Genomic DNA, 15,804 nt, shown 5'->3' on the forward strand with positions numbered 1-15,804 from the left:
ATATTACTCTGATCTAGTTCAAGAATTCAAAGAGAATAAAGATTAGCCACATTCAAGAAAATTAAAAAGAATCCAGGGACTTCCCTGATGGTCCAGTGGTTAAGATTCCACCTTCCACAGCAGAGGATGCAGATTTGATCCCTGACTGGGTAACAAAGATCCCACGTGCCACGGAACAACCAAGCCCGTGTACTGCAACTACTGAGCCTCCACACCACAACAAGCGAGTCCATGTGTCACAAGCAAAGAGTTCGCATGATGCAATGAAGATCCAGTGTCGTGCAACTAAGACCTGATGCAGCCAAGTAAATAATAAATAAAATAAAGTTTAAAAAAAGGAGAACCCAAATGGGACGAATTCTCAATAACATAAATTAGTAGTTGAGTAAGAAAATCTCAGTTCTGGTCCATATGTAAGGTTTAATGGTAAAAACATTTCTGGTACCAATAAGCAGAGCAGCAAAATTTCCTTCCCCTTAATGAGTCAGAGTAGCAAAATTATGGGGAACAGATGGTTTTCATTCCTCTTTCCGAAAACGGAGGTAAGAAAAATGTCATCTAGCTGTTAGGAAGATGTGCTGCATAAAATGACCCAGAAAATTAGAAAAACAGCAAAGCCCAAAAATCTACGCTTTTTGCAGGATGCTTCATCTTCAATCAGGTCAAGTTCAGGTAGGTGAAAGACCTGGAACCTAGGACTGGAACCCTAAGGTAAAGCTTCCAAGGAACAATAAGTCAGCACAACTCAGATTCAAGATTAAAACTGCTGACTTAACTGTAAAACTTAAGGCACTCACTAACAAAAAATCAGTCAAACCCTTTGAATCTTAGAACCCTTCAGATGAGAGCCAACATGCTGAGCGGGGTTCAGATCCCTGTTGTGTGTGTGTGTTAGTTGTTCAGTCATGTCTGACTCTTTGTGACCCCGTGGACTGTAGCCCGCCAGGCTCCTCTGTCCATGGAATGTTCCAGGCAGAAATACTGGAGTGGGTTGCCATTCCCATCTCCAGGGGATCTTCCCAATCCAGGGATCGAACCTGAGTCTCCCACACTGCAGGCAGACTGAGCCACAAGGGAAGTCCTCAAATCCCTGTTACATCAGGCAAATTATTCTCTATTAATAACTAAAAAAGAAGAATCTGTATTAGAAGGTTTATGTAAAGATTAGATGAGATAAACTAAATCAAAGTACTTCATGGACTGTGATATGCTACACAAATATGTTGTCATATGTGAGTTCTAATGGAAGAGCAAAGTTGGGCCCTCAGGAAGGTTTAGTGTTCAATTACCTAGACCATCATGAAATTCTAATTAGTACCGCAAAGTTCTTGGCTGCTCCCCAAACCCTTAGCCTCCCCATATCCCCAATAAACCCTTGTGCAAGTATACACACAACAGCAGAATTAGTGATTCTCAATGAAGAAATCAGCATTCTTTCAGTTGAGACACTGATTCTGGACTCCTTGGTCAATACTTGGCTTATTTCTTCCTCTTTTACCCCAAAGGAAGGGATTTGGAGGGATCTGACAGAACCAAGAGCCAATGTCCAATCCTAGGCTAACAGTTTCTCCTAGAACAGAGTCACTGGACCAAGTTAAACAATGAACAAAAAAAGCAGGTAAGTGAGTTCAAGGCAGAGTGTAAATTTGGGGCCTTCTTACTCCCTAAAAAGTTCTACCTTGCTACCTTTCCTAGTTTTATCTCACAAACACAGAGCTCCAGGGCTGCTACACTCCTGCAAAGTACCCAGAATGAGGGTGGGAGGACCTAATTCAGTGGAATATGGTGCCAATTACTTAGCTATCTGCAACTGCAAAACTTGGATTAATCCCAAAAACAGTACAGCTGAGGCAGTTGGAAGGATACTGGGGTCTGAATAATAATAGAATTGGGGTCTAGCGGTTAAGAATCCATCATGCAATACACAGGACACTGGTTTGATCCCTAGTCTGGGAAGACCCCACATGCCGAAGGGCATATAAGCCCGTGAGCCAGAACTACTTAAGCCTATGCACCTAGAATCTGTACTCAGCAACAAGAGAAGCCACTGCAGTGAGAAACCTGCAAGAGCAGCCTCTGCTCACAGCAACCAGAGAAAACAAGTGTGCAGTGACAAAAACCCAGCGCAGCCAAAAATTAAAATTATTTAAAAATAATAATCAAAACAAGTAACAACAGGGCGGAGAATCAGGAACCAAGACTCATTCTCTTCCTTGTCTGAAGTTTTGCCCCTAGGGTACAGGTCAGAACTCCCAAACTACCAAAGAATGGACAGGAAGAGAAAAGTAGAAAATCATATCAATGTTGCTATAACATCCAGCTTGGTAGAGAAGAAACCCAATGAACAGCAGAGTAACATTTTAGGGGAACAAATTACCAACTGCTAAGACTTGATGGCTTGGGTCACTTGGCTCATGCCAATGAGAAAATGCCTACTGAAACTGAAGAGTCACCAGCACTGTACCTGTTCACCTCTTCTTAATCAAGCTTTCTCTTCAGAAGGAAGAGCAGCAGAAACAGGAAAGCGGAGATGGGGGGGTGGGGGATTGGAAACAAAAAGAAGAGAAAAGAATACCAACTCAGCAATGGCAACACCCATCCAGCCAATGTTTAAGGAGAATGAGATTTATCCGTAAGTTAGGATAAGATTAGAGCATCAGCCAACAGAAAGTTTGTTTTCTAGCATCTATGTCAAAAATACTCTGATAAGTATAAACTACCATCTTATGATCCATACCCACAATCCATATATAGCATCCTTTCTTGGGTGAGGAAACTGTAGGTCAAGAAGCAACAAGAACCAAACATGGAACAACAGACTGGTTCAAAACTGGGAAAGCAGTGCATCAAGGATGTATATTGTCATCATGTTTATTTATTTAACTTATATGCAGAGCACGTCATGAGAAATCCCAGGCTGGATGAATCACAAGCAGGAATCAAGATTGCAAGGAGAAATATCAATAACCACAGATGTGCAGATGACACCACCCTCATGGCAGAAAGTAAAGAAGAACTAAAGAGCCTCTTGAAGGTGAAAGAGAGTGAAAAAGCTGGCTTAAAACTCAATATTAAAAAAACTAAGATCATGGCATCCGGTCCCATCACTACACGGCAAATAGGTGGGGAAACAGTGGAAATGGTGACAGACTTTATTTTCTTGGGCTCCAAAATCACTGCAGACAGTGACTGCAGCCATGAAATTAAAAGATGCTTGCTCCATGGAAGAAAAGCTGTGACAAACCTAGGCAACATATTAAAAAGCAGAGACATCACTTTGCAGACAAAGGCCTGTCTAGTCAAAGCTATGGTTTTTCCAGTAGTCATGTATGGACATGAGAGTTGGGCCATAAAGAAGGCTGAGCACTGAAGAATTGATGCTTTCAAACTGTGGTGCTGGAAAAGACTCTTGAGAGTCCCTTGGACTGTAAGGAGATCAAACTAGTCAATCCTAAAGAAAGTCAATACTGAATATTCACTGGAAGGACTGATGCTGAAGCTGAAGCTCCAGTACTTTGGCCACCTGATGCAAAGAGCCCACTCACTGGAAAAGATCCTGATGCTGGGAAAGATCGAAGGCAGGAGGAGAAGGGGACAACAGAGGATGAGAGGGCTGGATGGCATCACTGACTCAATGGACATGAGTTTGAGCCATCTCTAGGAGATGGTGAAGGACAGGGAAGCCTGGTGTGCTGCAGTCCATGGGGTTGCAAACAGTCAGAGACAACTGAGGGACTGAACAACAACTACTACTGAGTTCCAATGTTAAATTTCCTCCTCCTCAGGGAAAAACATTTCTATAGTCTGTTTCCTTCATGATCATGTAGTTCCTACTTATTAACAGGCCCTGGACCAAGAAGCATTCTAAACAAAAGGCTCATGTTGCTTCACTGGCAGCAAAAAAGAAAGCCATGACGAACAGGTTGTGTCAGAAAAATAATTGCATAAACAGTTTAACTCTAAATGGGTCAATACATGATGCAGAGCCAATCATGGTGATTTCTTCAAGTCCCAGTTCCTCTGTAGAAAGATGGAAATGTAAAAGACTTAGGGGATATAAACAAGGACCAATGTATAAAACTGTACTCAATTACATATTTACTAATAAAGACTGGCTTGTTGTTCACTAATAACTAAACAAATAAATAAAAGACCTAGAGAAGCAAGAATATACTCACTTCGGGAATTTTTTTAAAATTCTGACCAAGGCAGGTTCAATCTGACTGAGATCTATAGATATCAATGAAAATTGATTTTTAAATAGAACAAGTTAAGAACTTAGTCCCTTCAGCCACATATGAACCTATATGCCCATTTAAGCTAACAAATCAGTAACAATTTATATTAAGAAAAAATCATTCAACAAGGGCCTTTGAGATTTTAACCTATTCTTAATGTGAAAGTTGCTCAGTCGTGTCCGATTCTTTGGGACCCCATGGACTATACAGTCCTTGGAATTCTCCAGGCCAGAATACTGGAATGGATAGCCTTTCCCTTCTCCAGGGGATCTTCCCAGCCTAGGAATCAAACTCAGGTCTCTCGCATTGCAGGCAGATTCTTTACCAGCTGAGCCACAAGGAAAGCCCAATTCTTAATAGTAAGACCTATTTAATCTATTTTAAGTAAATAAACAGAGCATAAGGGATGTGCTCAAAATTAAAGAGCAAAGGTGGAAACAAAGCCTGAATTGGAATTCACACTCCCAATTCCCCAGTTGAACTCTCTTTCTTCTAAACCATATTTTGTTTTCAATTTCCTGGCCACTCAGAGTCTAAGGGGGAAAGGAAAGCACCAAAGGAACTAGAATGCTTTTACAAACTAAATAAATCTCACAACTGCTAATGGACAGGTATGAACACATATTTTCTTCCCCTGAAGTATTCCCTTCCCTTCCCACTTTCATTGATAAGAGGATAAAGAGTCCTCCTTTGGTTCCTCTCAATGGAATTAACAATACCACCACTCCAGCAACAGTCATCAATGTCACTGGCAAAAACAGTAGGAAAGTACCTTTCATTTCTTTCAGTGAGATTATACTTGTTTTGAAACAGACAATGCCATATTCTAGAGGAACAGAAGCTGCCTGTCAAAACTGATACTTGACAGAGCAATTTCACAGATGTTAAGGTCCTCACTAGCAGTACAAAGTACCTCTTTTCTTCATAAAAGACATGAACAACTTTAACAGAAAGTTTTTAATTCTTCTCAGATTAAGAGTTTTCGTTTTGGGGTCAGTGGGACCATGACTCGCTCTGATTAAAAGCATTAAGAGTTATGATCACTGAATCTGCAATGACAAAAAGAGGGCATCTGATAGGCACTCTTATTGTTTTAATGATCTTAGAATTGACTGTACAATCAGTTACCAATCCTTGGCAAAAATCCACATTAACTTCTAAAATATTTTCTGAAAGAATGATCAGTAACTCCAGGTATTACACATGGAGGAGCTCAGAATTTTGACAGCTCAAGTCAGAAGGGGAAGTTCCCCTCTGCACTATTCTTTGTTGAACAACAAATATTTAATCTGGTTTAAAGTCAAGTTAGTTCACACAAAGACTTTTAGATTAGTGAGAGACCAGTAAGGTATTGTGGGTAGGAATGTGGGCTCTGAAATCAGCACACCTAAGTTGGCTAGGTTTGAATACTAGATCTACATTTACTAACTAGATAACCTTGACAAGTTGGTTTAAACTCTCTAGGCCTTGGTTACCTCATCCATAAAATGGAGATATAAAAACACGTACATCATAGGATAGTTATGAGAATTAAATAAATCCTATGTAGTACTTAATATGTAATAAATGCTCTGTAAATACTAGCAATTATGATTATCATTGTGAATTATAAAACACCATCTACAGGATGAGAAGGGTCAGGGGAAATGAGAGGTACACCAGAAAGGGAAAAGAAAAAGAGACATTTACTGAAACAAAAGGAAATGGAGTTATGGGAAGACTTTGCGGGAGACAAAAGATAGTCAATGGATTCATCTTACATTGTGGAACTGTGAGAAAAGAAGTTGCTATGTTAAGGTAGCATTTTTTTTTGGAGAGGGTAGAGGGAAATGGAAGCTAAAGTCAAATAATCTCTGCAGGACATTCACAGCCTTCTCAAAAGGCCATGCACACTACTAAAAAAAAAAAAAAAAATTTGCAATTGTTATGGGGAAGAGGAGTCCGCTGCTAGTAACTGCAAGGAGCTCATGCTTCTTCAGCACAGATACACATCAGATCTACCTCTCTTACGGTTGACCCCACAGCACAGAAAGTGGAGACCTAAATGAGGAAAAACAGAAAATTATCACTTACTTCTGGGGTTCTACTTGCTTACAACAGAACAAGCATATTAAAAAAAAAAACCTACACAACATCTCTAAAGTTTAAAATTATAAACAGGACCTGACCCGATCCCCAGTACCATACTGTGAAATGTGAGAAGATTTTCTGCAGTTCTAGGCAGAAGTCAAAAAAAAAAAAAAAAAGCAGCAGCTCTGGCAGAAAAATTCCAGGAGTGATCACAAAACTTGTAACCCAAACAATTTCACTATTGCATGATTTCAGGTTGGCAAAAAATTTCAGGTATAAAGTTCCTTGCACACAGGCTTCTATTGTATAAGAATGTACAAAATGTATACATTTTACTTGAGAGTCTTCCACTCATGAGGGCAATTTGGTAATATTTAGCAAAAAGCCTTAAAAGCAAATATGTACCATCTGTCCCAGAAGTGAGAATTTATCCTGAGGAAATAATTGGTCAAGTGGACAAAGACATATACAAATATATTACTGTAGCATTGTATGTAACAACTATAATTGGAAAGAATCTAAATGTACAATATAGGTGATATAAGTTGTAGTATAATCGTAAAATGGAATAGTATAGAACCATTATCTTTATGTTCATTTATGGATAGGATGTCACAATAAACTGTTTAATGGAAAAAGCTAAATAATTATATAGTACAGTATTTTTCTAAAACACTGATCTATAAAGTCACATGTATTTATACACATAAAAAGGTCCAGAAGATTATATACTAAAATGTTAAAATATGACTATATTGAATAGTATGATTAAGGTGATATTCTAAGTTTAAGTTTCTATTTTTCCTTATCTATATAAATTTTCTATAACAAACAGATAATTTAACAATTAGAGAGACATGTGGGAATGGCTTTATTGTTCTGTTTTATAACCCATTTTCCCCAGTAAACTAGTACTCAACAGTCCCACACGTACAGATCACCATCAATCCCCTCCCCACACATTACCTTGAGCTCATTACAAGATATTATGCTGCTACAGAGATAGACTAGAAGGAAAAATGTGAAAGATGTTGTCTAGAAAGCTGCTGACAATTGCAAGCTACAAATAAGCATGACTCCTATACACTCACTCTCATTCTCTATTATTACTTTGAGATGCCCATACAATCTGAAACAAACCTGTATCAGTGCATATGCTAAGAGGTTCTCTCTGAAGAATTTATCTCTCATGTCCTTTATAATATCAATATTCTCCCATAAAACAGGCATCCCTAATTTCAGCGTATCTCCTGGATATTTGAAAAATAAACATCTAACCTCTAAATTATGAAAATTAGCTGAGAAATCTTTAATGTTACTAAAATAATTTCAAGACAACTAAACCAGCCAGTCAAGTGCCACAGAGGAAATAATCCAATCAATTCTTGCTAAAATACCAAGTTGAATCATCATACTATGTCACAGAAAATTTTTCTGAGTAACTCTGAATAGTCTTAAGGAAGCACTCCATTTCGGTCCTTAGTCCCGGCCTAAATTGTGTTTGTGATGAAAAAGGTATCAAAGGGTCTGGTTTCTAGTCACTTGGCAAAACATCTCTAGGACTCTCCATAAACTGGTTTGCAGCTACTAAAGCACTGGCGGCTATGACTTACTATTGACAGCAAGGAGAAAATGTAGAGGAAGAAAAGAAAATTAATACAATTCTGAGAAGTGTGAAAAAGGTAAACTTTAGAGGGGAAATGAGTTGGCCTTAAAAGAGGAGACAATCAAAACAGAGATATTTTCAGACAGTACACAGCTCCAAAATAAGAGTAGTCGTTCCCCTCCCCTGCTCCCCCTCAGCATGTGGAACAAAACAAGAGTTGGCCTTAATACCAGAGCCTCTCCCAGTGCTTTCAGAGCAGAAACATTTCTGTCAAAGATGAGATGACATCATCTTCCAGATGAGAAATTAACAGGCAGCCTGTGACTGACTTTAATGCTTGAAGTATACACATAATTTCAGGACGCAAGAACCGGGCCGGATATGCATTCCTCAGAGGAGTTTTGTCTGAACAGGTCATAAAGAAGAGATTCCAGAGACTTAGCTTAATGAGCTACCAATACTACTACATAAATCTGTCAATCCCTATAGAAATCAGAAAGAGACAAGCAGGCTTTTTGGAAGCAAAATTATAATTCTGAGGGGGTATTTTGGTTGATAATATTGACAGCCAGAGATTTTTAAAAAAAAAGCAAAAACCTGCACAAAGCAGTCATCACCCAGTTATTTGCTGGACTATCTCAAACAATCTCTCTAGTCCTCTTTAACCTGAAATACTGAACGCCACTTTAATTATACCCCTGCATGTAGGAGGCATAATATGTTATCCAAATGAAAATACTCAGAAATGGCAGCCTGCCTAATGAGAAGCATTGCTGAGCACAGCTCTAAGAGATACGGTTGGAGGGTGAGGGTCGAGCACTGTTACCATACCCTCAGTAAGAACTAAACAAAGTCAATTACGAAAATCAAGCCACATCTTAGAGAAAAGTTAAATTTTGTTCCTTCAGTTCAGTTCAGTCGTTTGGTCGTGTCTGACTCTTTGCAAACCCATGGACTGCAGCACACCAGGCCTCCCTGTTCATCACCAACTCCCGGAGTTTACTCAAACTCAGGTCCATTGAGTCGGTGATGCCATCCAACCATCTCATCATCCTCTGTCGTCCCCTTCTCCTCCTGCCCTCAATCTTTCCCAACACCAGGGTCTTTTCAAATGAGTCAGTTCTTCCCATCAGGTGGCCAAAGTACTGGAGTTTCAGCTTAGCTTCAACATTAGTCTTTCCAATGAATATTCAGGACTGATTTCCTTTAGGATGGACTGGTTGGATTTTGTTCCTAGCAGGTGTCAATTTTCCCTAAGAATTTTCTAGAAGAAAGTCTGAAAGGCAAGGATGCTCTTAGAAACAAAAGCTCAAAACTCATTGATCTACCAGTCCTGGGGTCAACCTGGCTCGGCTAAGAGCCAAGTAGCAAGGAATGAATCACAAATTTACTAAGACTCATCGTGATAACATACAGACTTTATGCAGTCTTTGCCACTATTAACAATGTCTTTGAACCTCAGTTTCCTAATTTGGAAAATAAGAGGGTTAAATTAAAATATCTCTACACTTCCCTTTAATAAACTTTTCCTTCTAGTTCTATAAGCCACATTTCATGATTCTCAGTCCACAAATACGTATTTCTTAGCACTAAAATTCTGGTTGAAATTTGGGAGGGGGGGATTGGATATCTGAGTCCTTCTTTAAAAGACCTGAGTCTCTTGGATAAACCAATCCAAAGCTAAGGAGCAGTTACGATTTCCAGCAGTTCACCACCTCCCAATTCTATTTCCAAACCTGGTTCTGTCTTAAAAAAAAAAAAGCAGTATTGCTGGCCTGGAACATACATTGAACTGAGAAAGTAACTTAAACGATACCACAATGGGTATTAATTGCCCCAACAATGCACTTCAATCACCTCCCAGACCCTAATGCAAGAATATTACAGAGATATGACCAAGTTACTTCTCTACCATTTCTTTTATACAGATTCTTGTCAATGAGAACTTGAAGTTTACCAGGCATGCTGTGCAAAGGCAAGTTAGTATTAAGCTATCCATATATCCTAAAAAAAAAAAAAAAAACTTCTCATTCTCTCCCTGCAACTTCCCTTTGCTCACTCCCCATCAATGTTACTGATCCTTTGAGATGGTGTTTATTCTGGGTTAACTCCATAAAGCTCAGTTTAATACACGGCAAATAGTAAGATATACTTAACTGCCTACAAGGAATCTATCTTTCTCTCTCTTTTCACCAGTCTTCCTCAGACTCCAACAATAAGGGGACTTTTGGGAATCAGATATTTAAAAATTAATATATTTTGCATATAGCCATCATAAATAAACAGACTTATTTAATAGGAGAAGTAAGAAAAATAATCAGTGACAAAGTTTTAAAAGATGGAGGGGCTGAGGGAAAAAAGTTCACTTCAAACAGAAAACATTAAAACAACAGTTCATAGAAGATATGAATAAAACAGGATCAACACATATGTAAAAACTAAACAATGTTCTCTTTTGATAGGAAAGGGTGGAGAAGTGAAGTGCAATAGGGGAAATGAGCCAGAAAGGGGTTTCCTCTAGGAAACACCATCAGTCCAATCACTCTCTCTTTGAGACTGAGTGATGGGCTGGGGTTTAGAACACAAAGAAACAGATTCCCTCTGCCTGGCTATCAGAAAATAGCATACTTCCTGAAGTATACTTGTATCCTTGATCAAGAGGACACACTCAGTAAAAAGAAAAACAAACTGACAACTTTGGTCTTTTTGCTTTCTTCATGTCAAGTAAGAATATGCCAAAATTCTAGGAAAGTAAACATCCAGCTTAAAGGGTAAAATATCCCCCACTCCCAACTCAGAACTTCTCACCAGTTACCTGAGTTTGGCCTGGTGAAGTTGTTCACTTCACAGGCTGTAGTTTCCATATATTTTTATTCAAAAAAAATAGGCTGATAAAACATGTAATAACTCGTAGCTAGCACTTATTTGAGCACAGTTACTAATCAGAAGAGTTTTACCTCAACTTAGAACAGCACACAGAAATTAATAAAACAAAAAAACAAAGAAATTAACAAAACATAACATGTATTTTGATATTCAAGGCTAACTTGTAAGTACACATTACCAATTAATAACAGATATTGGATACCTATTAAGTCTATGTAATTATACTTGACCCTGGGCTTGATCAGTCATGGCAAAAAAAAATGGATAATTAAAAAACAGTGACATTCTGATGTCAGTTTTCTGGAAGAATCTACCAAGCGGACAAAATAAAAAAGAAGGGGTATGTGGGTGTAAACCCTCTGTGGAAAAAGCAAAAAGAAAAATCTCTCCCTACTTATAAAATACCAATTAAAATGATAGCTGTTGATATTCTCATTACATGGCATTCGGTTCTGTCTTCACATTTCCAAACTCCAGTTTCTCCCCCCAATAATGTGGCTTAAGTTGCTTTACTTTTCGCTAGTATAGAAAAACTAAAGGGAAAGAGATCAGTCTACACAAATGGCTTACACTGTACACAAAGAACACAAACAAAAAACCCTCAACGAAATTCTTACCATTTGGAGTTATCAGATTACAGCATACATTTACCCGTGGAGCTCAGCTGGGAAGGACAAAGCCACCAGAATCAAGGATTGATGAGACTGGCTCTACTACAAAAGTTCTGGGCAAAAATGTTTCTTTACTGTGTCTTTTGGGGTCTCCCTCGGCAGTTTAAGGGAAAATCAGAAAAGGAGCTATAACTGTTACCTCCAAATCATCTGTATTCATGGTAGAATCATTTGGTAATGTGTGACAATTTCAGAAATGTTCTGGTCTGAAGCAAAAGGAGCTACAGGTTCATGATTTTCTAAGGTTTCAAGTGCTTTTTCTTAGGGGAGTCACACAGGATTTTATCACAGCTCTTATTTCAGGGGAGCAACGGACACTTTAATACTCTAACTTTACTTTTTAACTCCTCCACTAAATTCAAATCAAGTTGCCAAAACAGAAACTTTACTCCCTTTCTGGTAGTAAAAAGGAGACTTGGTGGCTTATTTTCAAATTCTTGATGAACTAGTCAAACTGCAGACAGGGGAACAGGCTCTCTAAACTGTCACTAGTGTGACAGATGGTAGCACTGTCAACAGCATCTCATCAGTGCTTTTATTTTTTAAGTGGTACCACTGACCAAATAATGAGGTTAGGACAGAAACGAAGAAAAGGAATAAATTTCCTTTACACATCGAACAGCTGAGAGCAAACTGCATCACCTTTTATTAACAAAGTATAAGAACAAGGAAATGATGATGGTTCCTATCAGATTGATATTAATTTATAATCACCTCCCTCTAATCCAAACATGGTAATTACTCCATTGGGAAAATATCTCTCTAACATCTCTCAGAGTGTATGGTTTGCTTTAACTCCTGTATTTAACCTGTCAGCAGCATAAAAGACCAGCTCCAGCTTACTGATTAAACAATATAGATGGGGTTTAATACTGGCAGGGAAGAACTGTTTTAAATTACCAATCATTTCTAATTTGAACGCCAAAAGATTTTGAACCTTCAAAGGTTATGAATGATTTATCTAAAACATCAATCTGTCCCTGAATCCTAACATTCTTGTTTTGTATACACTGCCAGAGAATCTTACCTTTACGATTTCAGTTTCACCAATATTTAAGTGAGTTCAGCTAAACATCTAAAGACAGTAAGTTGATTTTAGAATGATTAAAACACAAACACACACACTCCTACCTTGAATTTCTACAAAGCTAGCCTTTTAGCCTTTAACAATTTAGGAGACCATAAACCAATGTATTCCTGCCAGGGCCTTAATTCCCCTGGTACTATCCAGATAGAGCACCACTCTCCTGCAATCACAAAACACATTCTCAACAGCCTTTTTGGTATCTGAATCAAACACTTTATCCTCTTCAAAAACATATCCTTGAAATGAAATATGAAATATTCTATTCAATTCAGTAAGCCAAAACTGAAGTGAACGTACAGATATGCGAAAGAAGTCAACAATGTGTATCTCCACACAATAATTTCATGTTTTCAGGAATATTTATGAAATTTTTTCTTAATTTCTTAATCCAATAGCTTCAATATTTGCCAAAGAAACAGAGAAACAGTTAAAAAAAAAATTAAAAAAAAAAGGAATCTTAAAGCAATTTGGTTTTAGTCTTTTTTTTTTTTTAATTTTTAGCCATTTTTGTATCTTGACCTCACATATGAACACAATAAATCCAAGAAGCTGTAAAATTGACTGAAATCTATTATTTTATTTTCTGGTGAAAACACAACAGCAAAAAACATTTACACTATCTGAATAACATCCTGCTAGTCTTAGGATCTGACAGAAAATATAAAAACATACAAAAATATCAAATAGTGACACCTAAAACAGATAGCAGGACTATCTGAAGTAGGAGCAAAAACCTGAAGGCATCACTATGTGACAGAAATATTTTCTTTTACTCCTAAATCTGTCCACGTGGACAATATTTTCATGAGATAGAGGCTGAATCAAATTCTGGGATATAAACACAAAAACACAAGGCTTTTAAGATTAACAGGTTTCTAATACTTGATCTGATGGTTAAGAAGTTTGCTTAAAAAGACTGTACACAACCATTCTTGTTTCAGCACTGGGGGAGAGGAAAAAGAGGTTTTAAATTAAGGAGCTACTGAATTTAAAAACTTTCATTTTAACTTTATTCTTCTTCACACTTAGAATGCAACAGGAGTTGTTCTGGCCCACTAATCCTTTATGGGAAAGGCAAAAAACACCTCTCAAGAAACTAAAAATAGACTGTACATAAACAAAACTCCAGTTTGTGAAGAAGATATTTATGACCAAGTATGTGCTCATGTGAACTGAACAGGAAAAGGTGGAACCCTCTATTTAGTCAACTCAAAACAGTAGGATGCAATCCCAGGATTAAGCAAGTGTCAATGTCTCGGGTAAAGCATCCATCATCTGGCGGCCTCTCCTGTCACAGTGCATAGGCAACAGTCACTGTGGAACCCCAGACATTTCTGATGGAAGCTCTAGAACAGTTTCTGACTCAAACTCCAACCCCCCCTCCCCATCATACATCCCAACACCACACATTTTCCCCTCCTACACACAATCTGTTGCCTTTCTTGTGGGCTCCTTAGCCCTCCCTCAATCTTCAACAGTTTCTAACTACTTTGAGCTAGATTCCCTGGCTCCCTTCTCCAAGTGCCAATTTCGTGCCTAAGCATTCTTCCAGTCCATTTCCTATTATGCAATATTCCTACACAGCACTTAGAGCCATCCCCACCCTATTCTTTTCAAGCCTAAATTCCAGCATCACCTCCCTCAACTTCTACTGCAATTCGAGACTCCATCGTTTCGCCTTCTCCATCTGTTTTCAGTGTCTTTTAAACCCTGCTTTTCCACATACCTCAGGCTCTCTTCAAAAACTTCCCATTCCTTCCCAAAGCTGGGCAGTCAAGAGATGGGAGTCTCCAGAGGAGGATGTTTGATAAAACGGGTAGGTGTATCTGTCCGTGCGAGCGCGCGCGTGTTTGGGGGAGGGGAAGCATGAAGTGAGAAGGAATGACGCATTAGGTGGAGGCTCTCAGGAGCCTCCAATAACTCCCACCTCCAACAAAATCCCCAATCCCCTAACGCCCCAGCACTGAAAAGCCTCCCACAACGCTTCCATACCTTTTAAGTCCCATGGTTTCTCTTCCTCGTTTTTATCCAATTAACCCCGCAATCAACGTGGAGTCCACCTGCCTTTCACACTACGTTAATTCATATGAAGCCTCTATTTACTCTTTCTCTCCTCCCTTCGATTCCTTTTTTCTTTCCTCTCTACTCCCACCATCAATCTCCATCCTTTTCTGACCCTACTCCTTCAAAGTCCTCAATTCGGTCTCCTTGAAGACAGCCAGTGTTTCTGACAGCTTCCCTTTTCTCAATCAAATCCATCCTTTCCTCACATTCCCTCTGCCTGCTCTGAAAGCTACAAGAAAGCCTAATTCTCGGTCCTCCTTACCAGCAACGCCTCAAACACGCCCAGCTACAGGTGCCTTTCCTGGATCTCGCTCTTCCTGCCATCGCACAGTCATCAGCCCCCAGCCCACGCCATGCCCTGATTACCTGAGGCCGAGGAGCAGGGAGGGACCCCGGAATCCGCGGATGAAAACCCGACCGTCGACGGTCCAGAGGAGGCAGACGCCATCTTGGCAGCCCCCTCCCCCTCAGCGGCCTCTCGCTTTTTCTATCGCGCTCTTCCTCTTCTCGGAGTCGAATCTTCCTCACGTATCTTCACAGAACCCGCGTTCTGCGGGCCACCTCCCCGCCCCCTCCGGGGCCTCTCTTAGATACGTCGCGCCGGCTCCGGGACCAACTCAGGGCGGAACCATTAGGATGGCATGGGGGAGAATTCTCGTCTCGTACCGTTTTAGCAACTTTAACCCCTTTCCGCAGAAGCTACTTTCTCCTTTCACAACAGAGTAAGCTCAAGCGGCTGCCGCGAAACTACGTCTGGATCAAACCACACCTAAAAGAAAAAGGTAGGGAATGAGAAGTCCCTGCGGAGCGAGCTCCCCCTCCCCCTTCTCCCTAGCCACAGCCTGTTTATCGCCCAACCCCACAGCTTCACTCCCGGTGGCCAAGGAAATCCGGGCAGCGCGCATGCGCCCAACCTTCTCTTCAGCGGCCACCCCATCCAATGGGGGAGGAGGGAGGACCTGAGAGGAGACAAGCCAATCAGGAGGCTGAGTCTGGTCACATGACACAGGTCTTTCGCGCCCTAGCAAATCCGAGGAAGGAAGACAGTGCGGCTCTGTCTACGGTGGCTTGGTGAGTCAATATAGAAGGGAGTCTTAAAAGGGACTAGATCGAGAAGTCTGAGCTCTAGAAAAGAGTGTGCCGGGCTGGCATTCACAGTCCAGGAAGACCTCCCGACTGAAG

The 15,804-nt window shown here is 39.8% G+C and overlaps 1 protein-coding gene across 19 annotated transcripts in view; it reads right to left on the reverse strand.

Moving 5' to 3' along the window:
• The window catches only part of PIP5K1A (phosphatidylinositol-4-phosphate 5-kinase type 1 alpha), a 36,105-nt gene extending 20,601 nt beyond the window's left edge, over positions 1-15,504 (reverse strand). For 7 of the 19 annotated variants that reach the window (XM_081487599.1, XM_081487600.1, XM_081487609.1 and 4 more), the window contains exon 1: positions 14,989-15,504. In XM_081487599.1, coding sequence (XP_081343725.1) covers positions 14,989-15,070 — 82 coding nt within the window. In that variant the 5' untranslated portion in view covers positions 15,071-15,504. Of the gene's footprint in view, positions 1-6,239; positions 6,279-14,284; positions 14,385-14,550; positions 14,631-14,972 lie in introns of those variants that run through there. The other 12 variants (XM_081487612.1, XM_081487598.1, XM_081487607.1 and 9 more) reach the window with 5 other exon arrangements.
• Between the last annotated feature and the right edge of the window lie 300 nt (positions 15,505-15,804).

This window comes from Giraffa tippelskirchi, chromosome 5, assembly GCF_054371585.1.
Source record: "Giraffa tippelskirchi isolate mGirTip1 chromosome 5, T2T-mGirTip1v1.2.pri, whole genome shotgun sequence".
Classification (NCBI taxonomy): domain Eukaryota; kingdom Metazoa; phylum Chordata; class Mammalia; order Artiodactyla; family Giraffidae; genus Giraffa; species Giraffa tippelskirchi.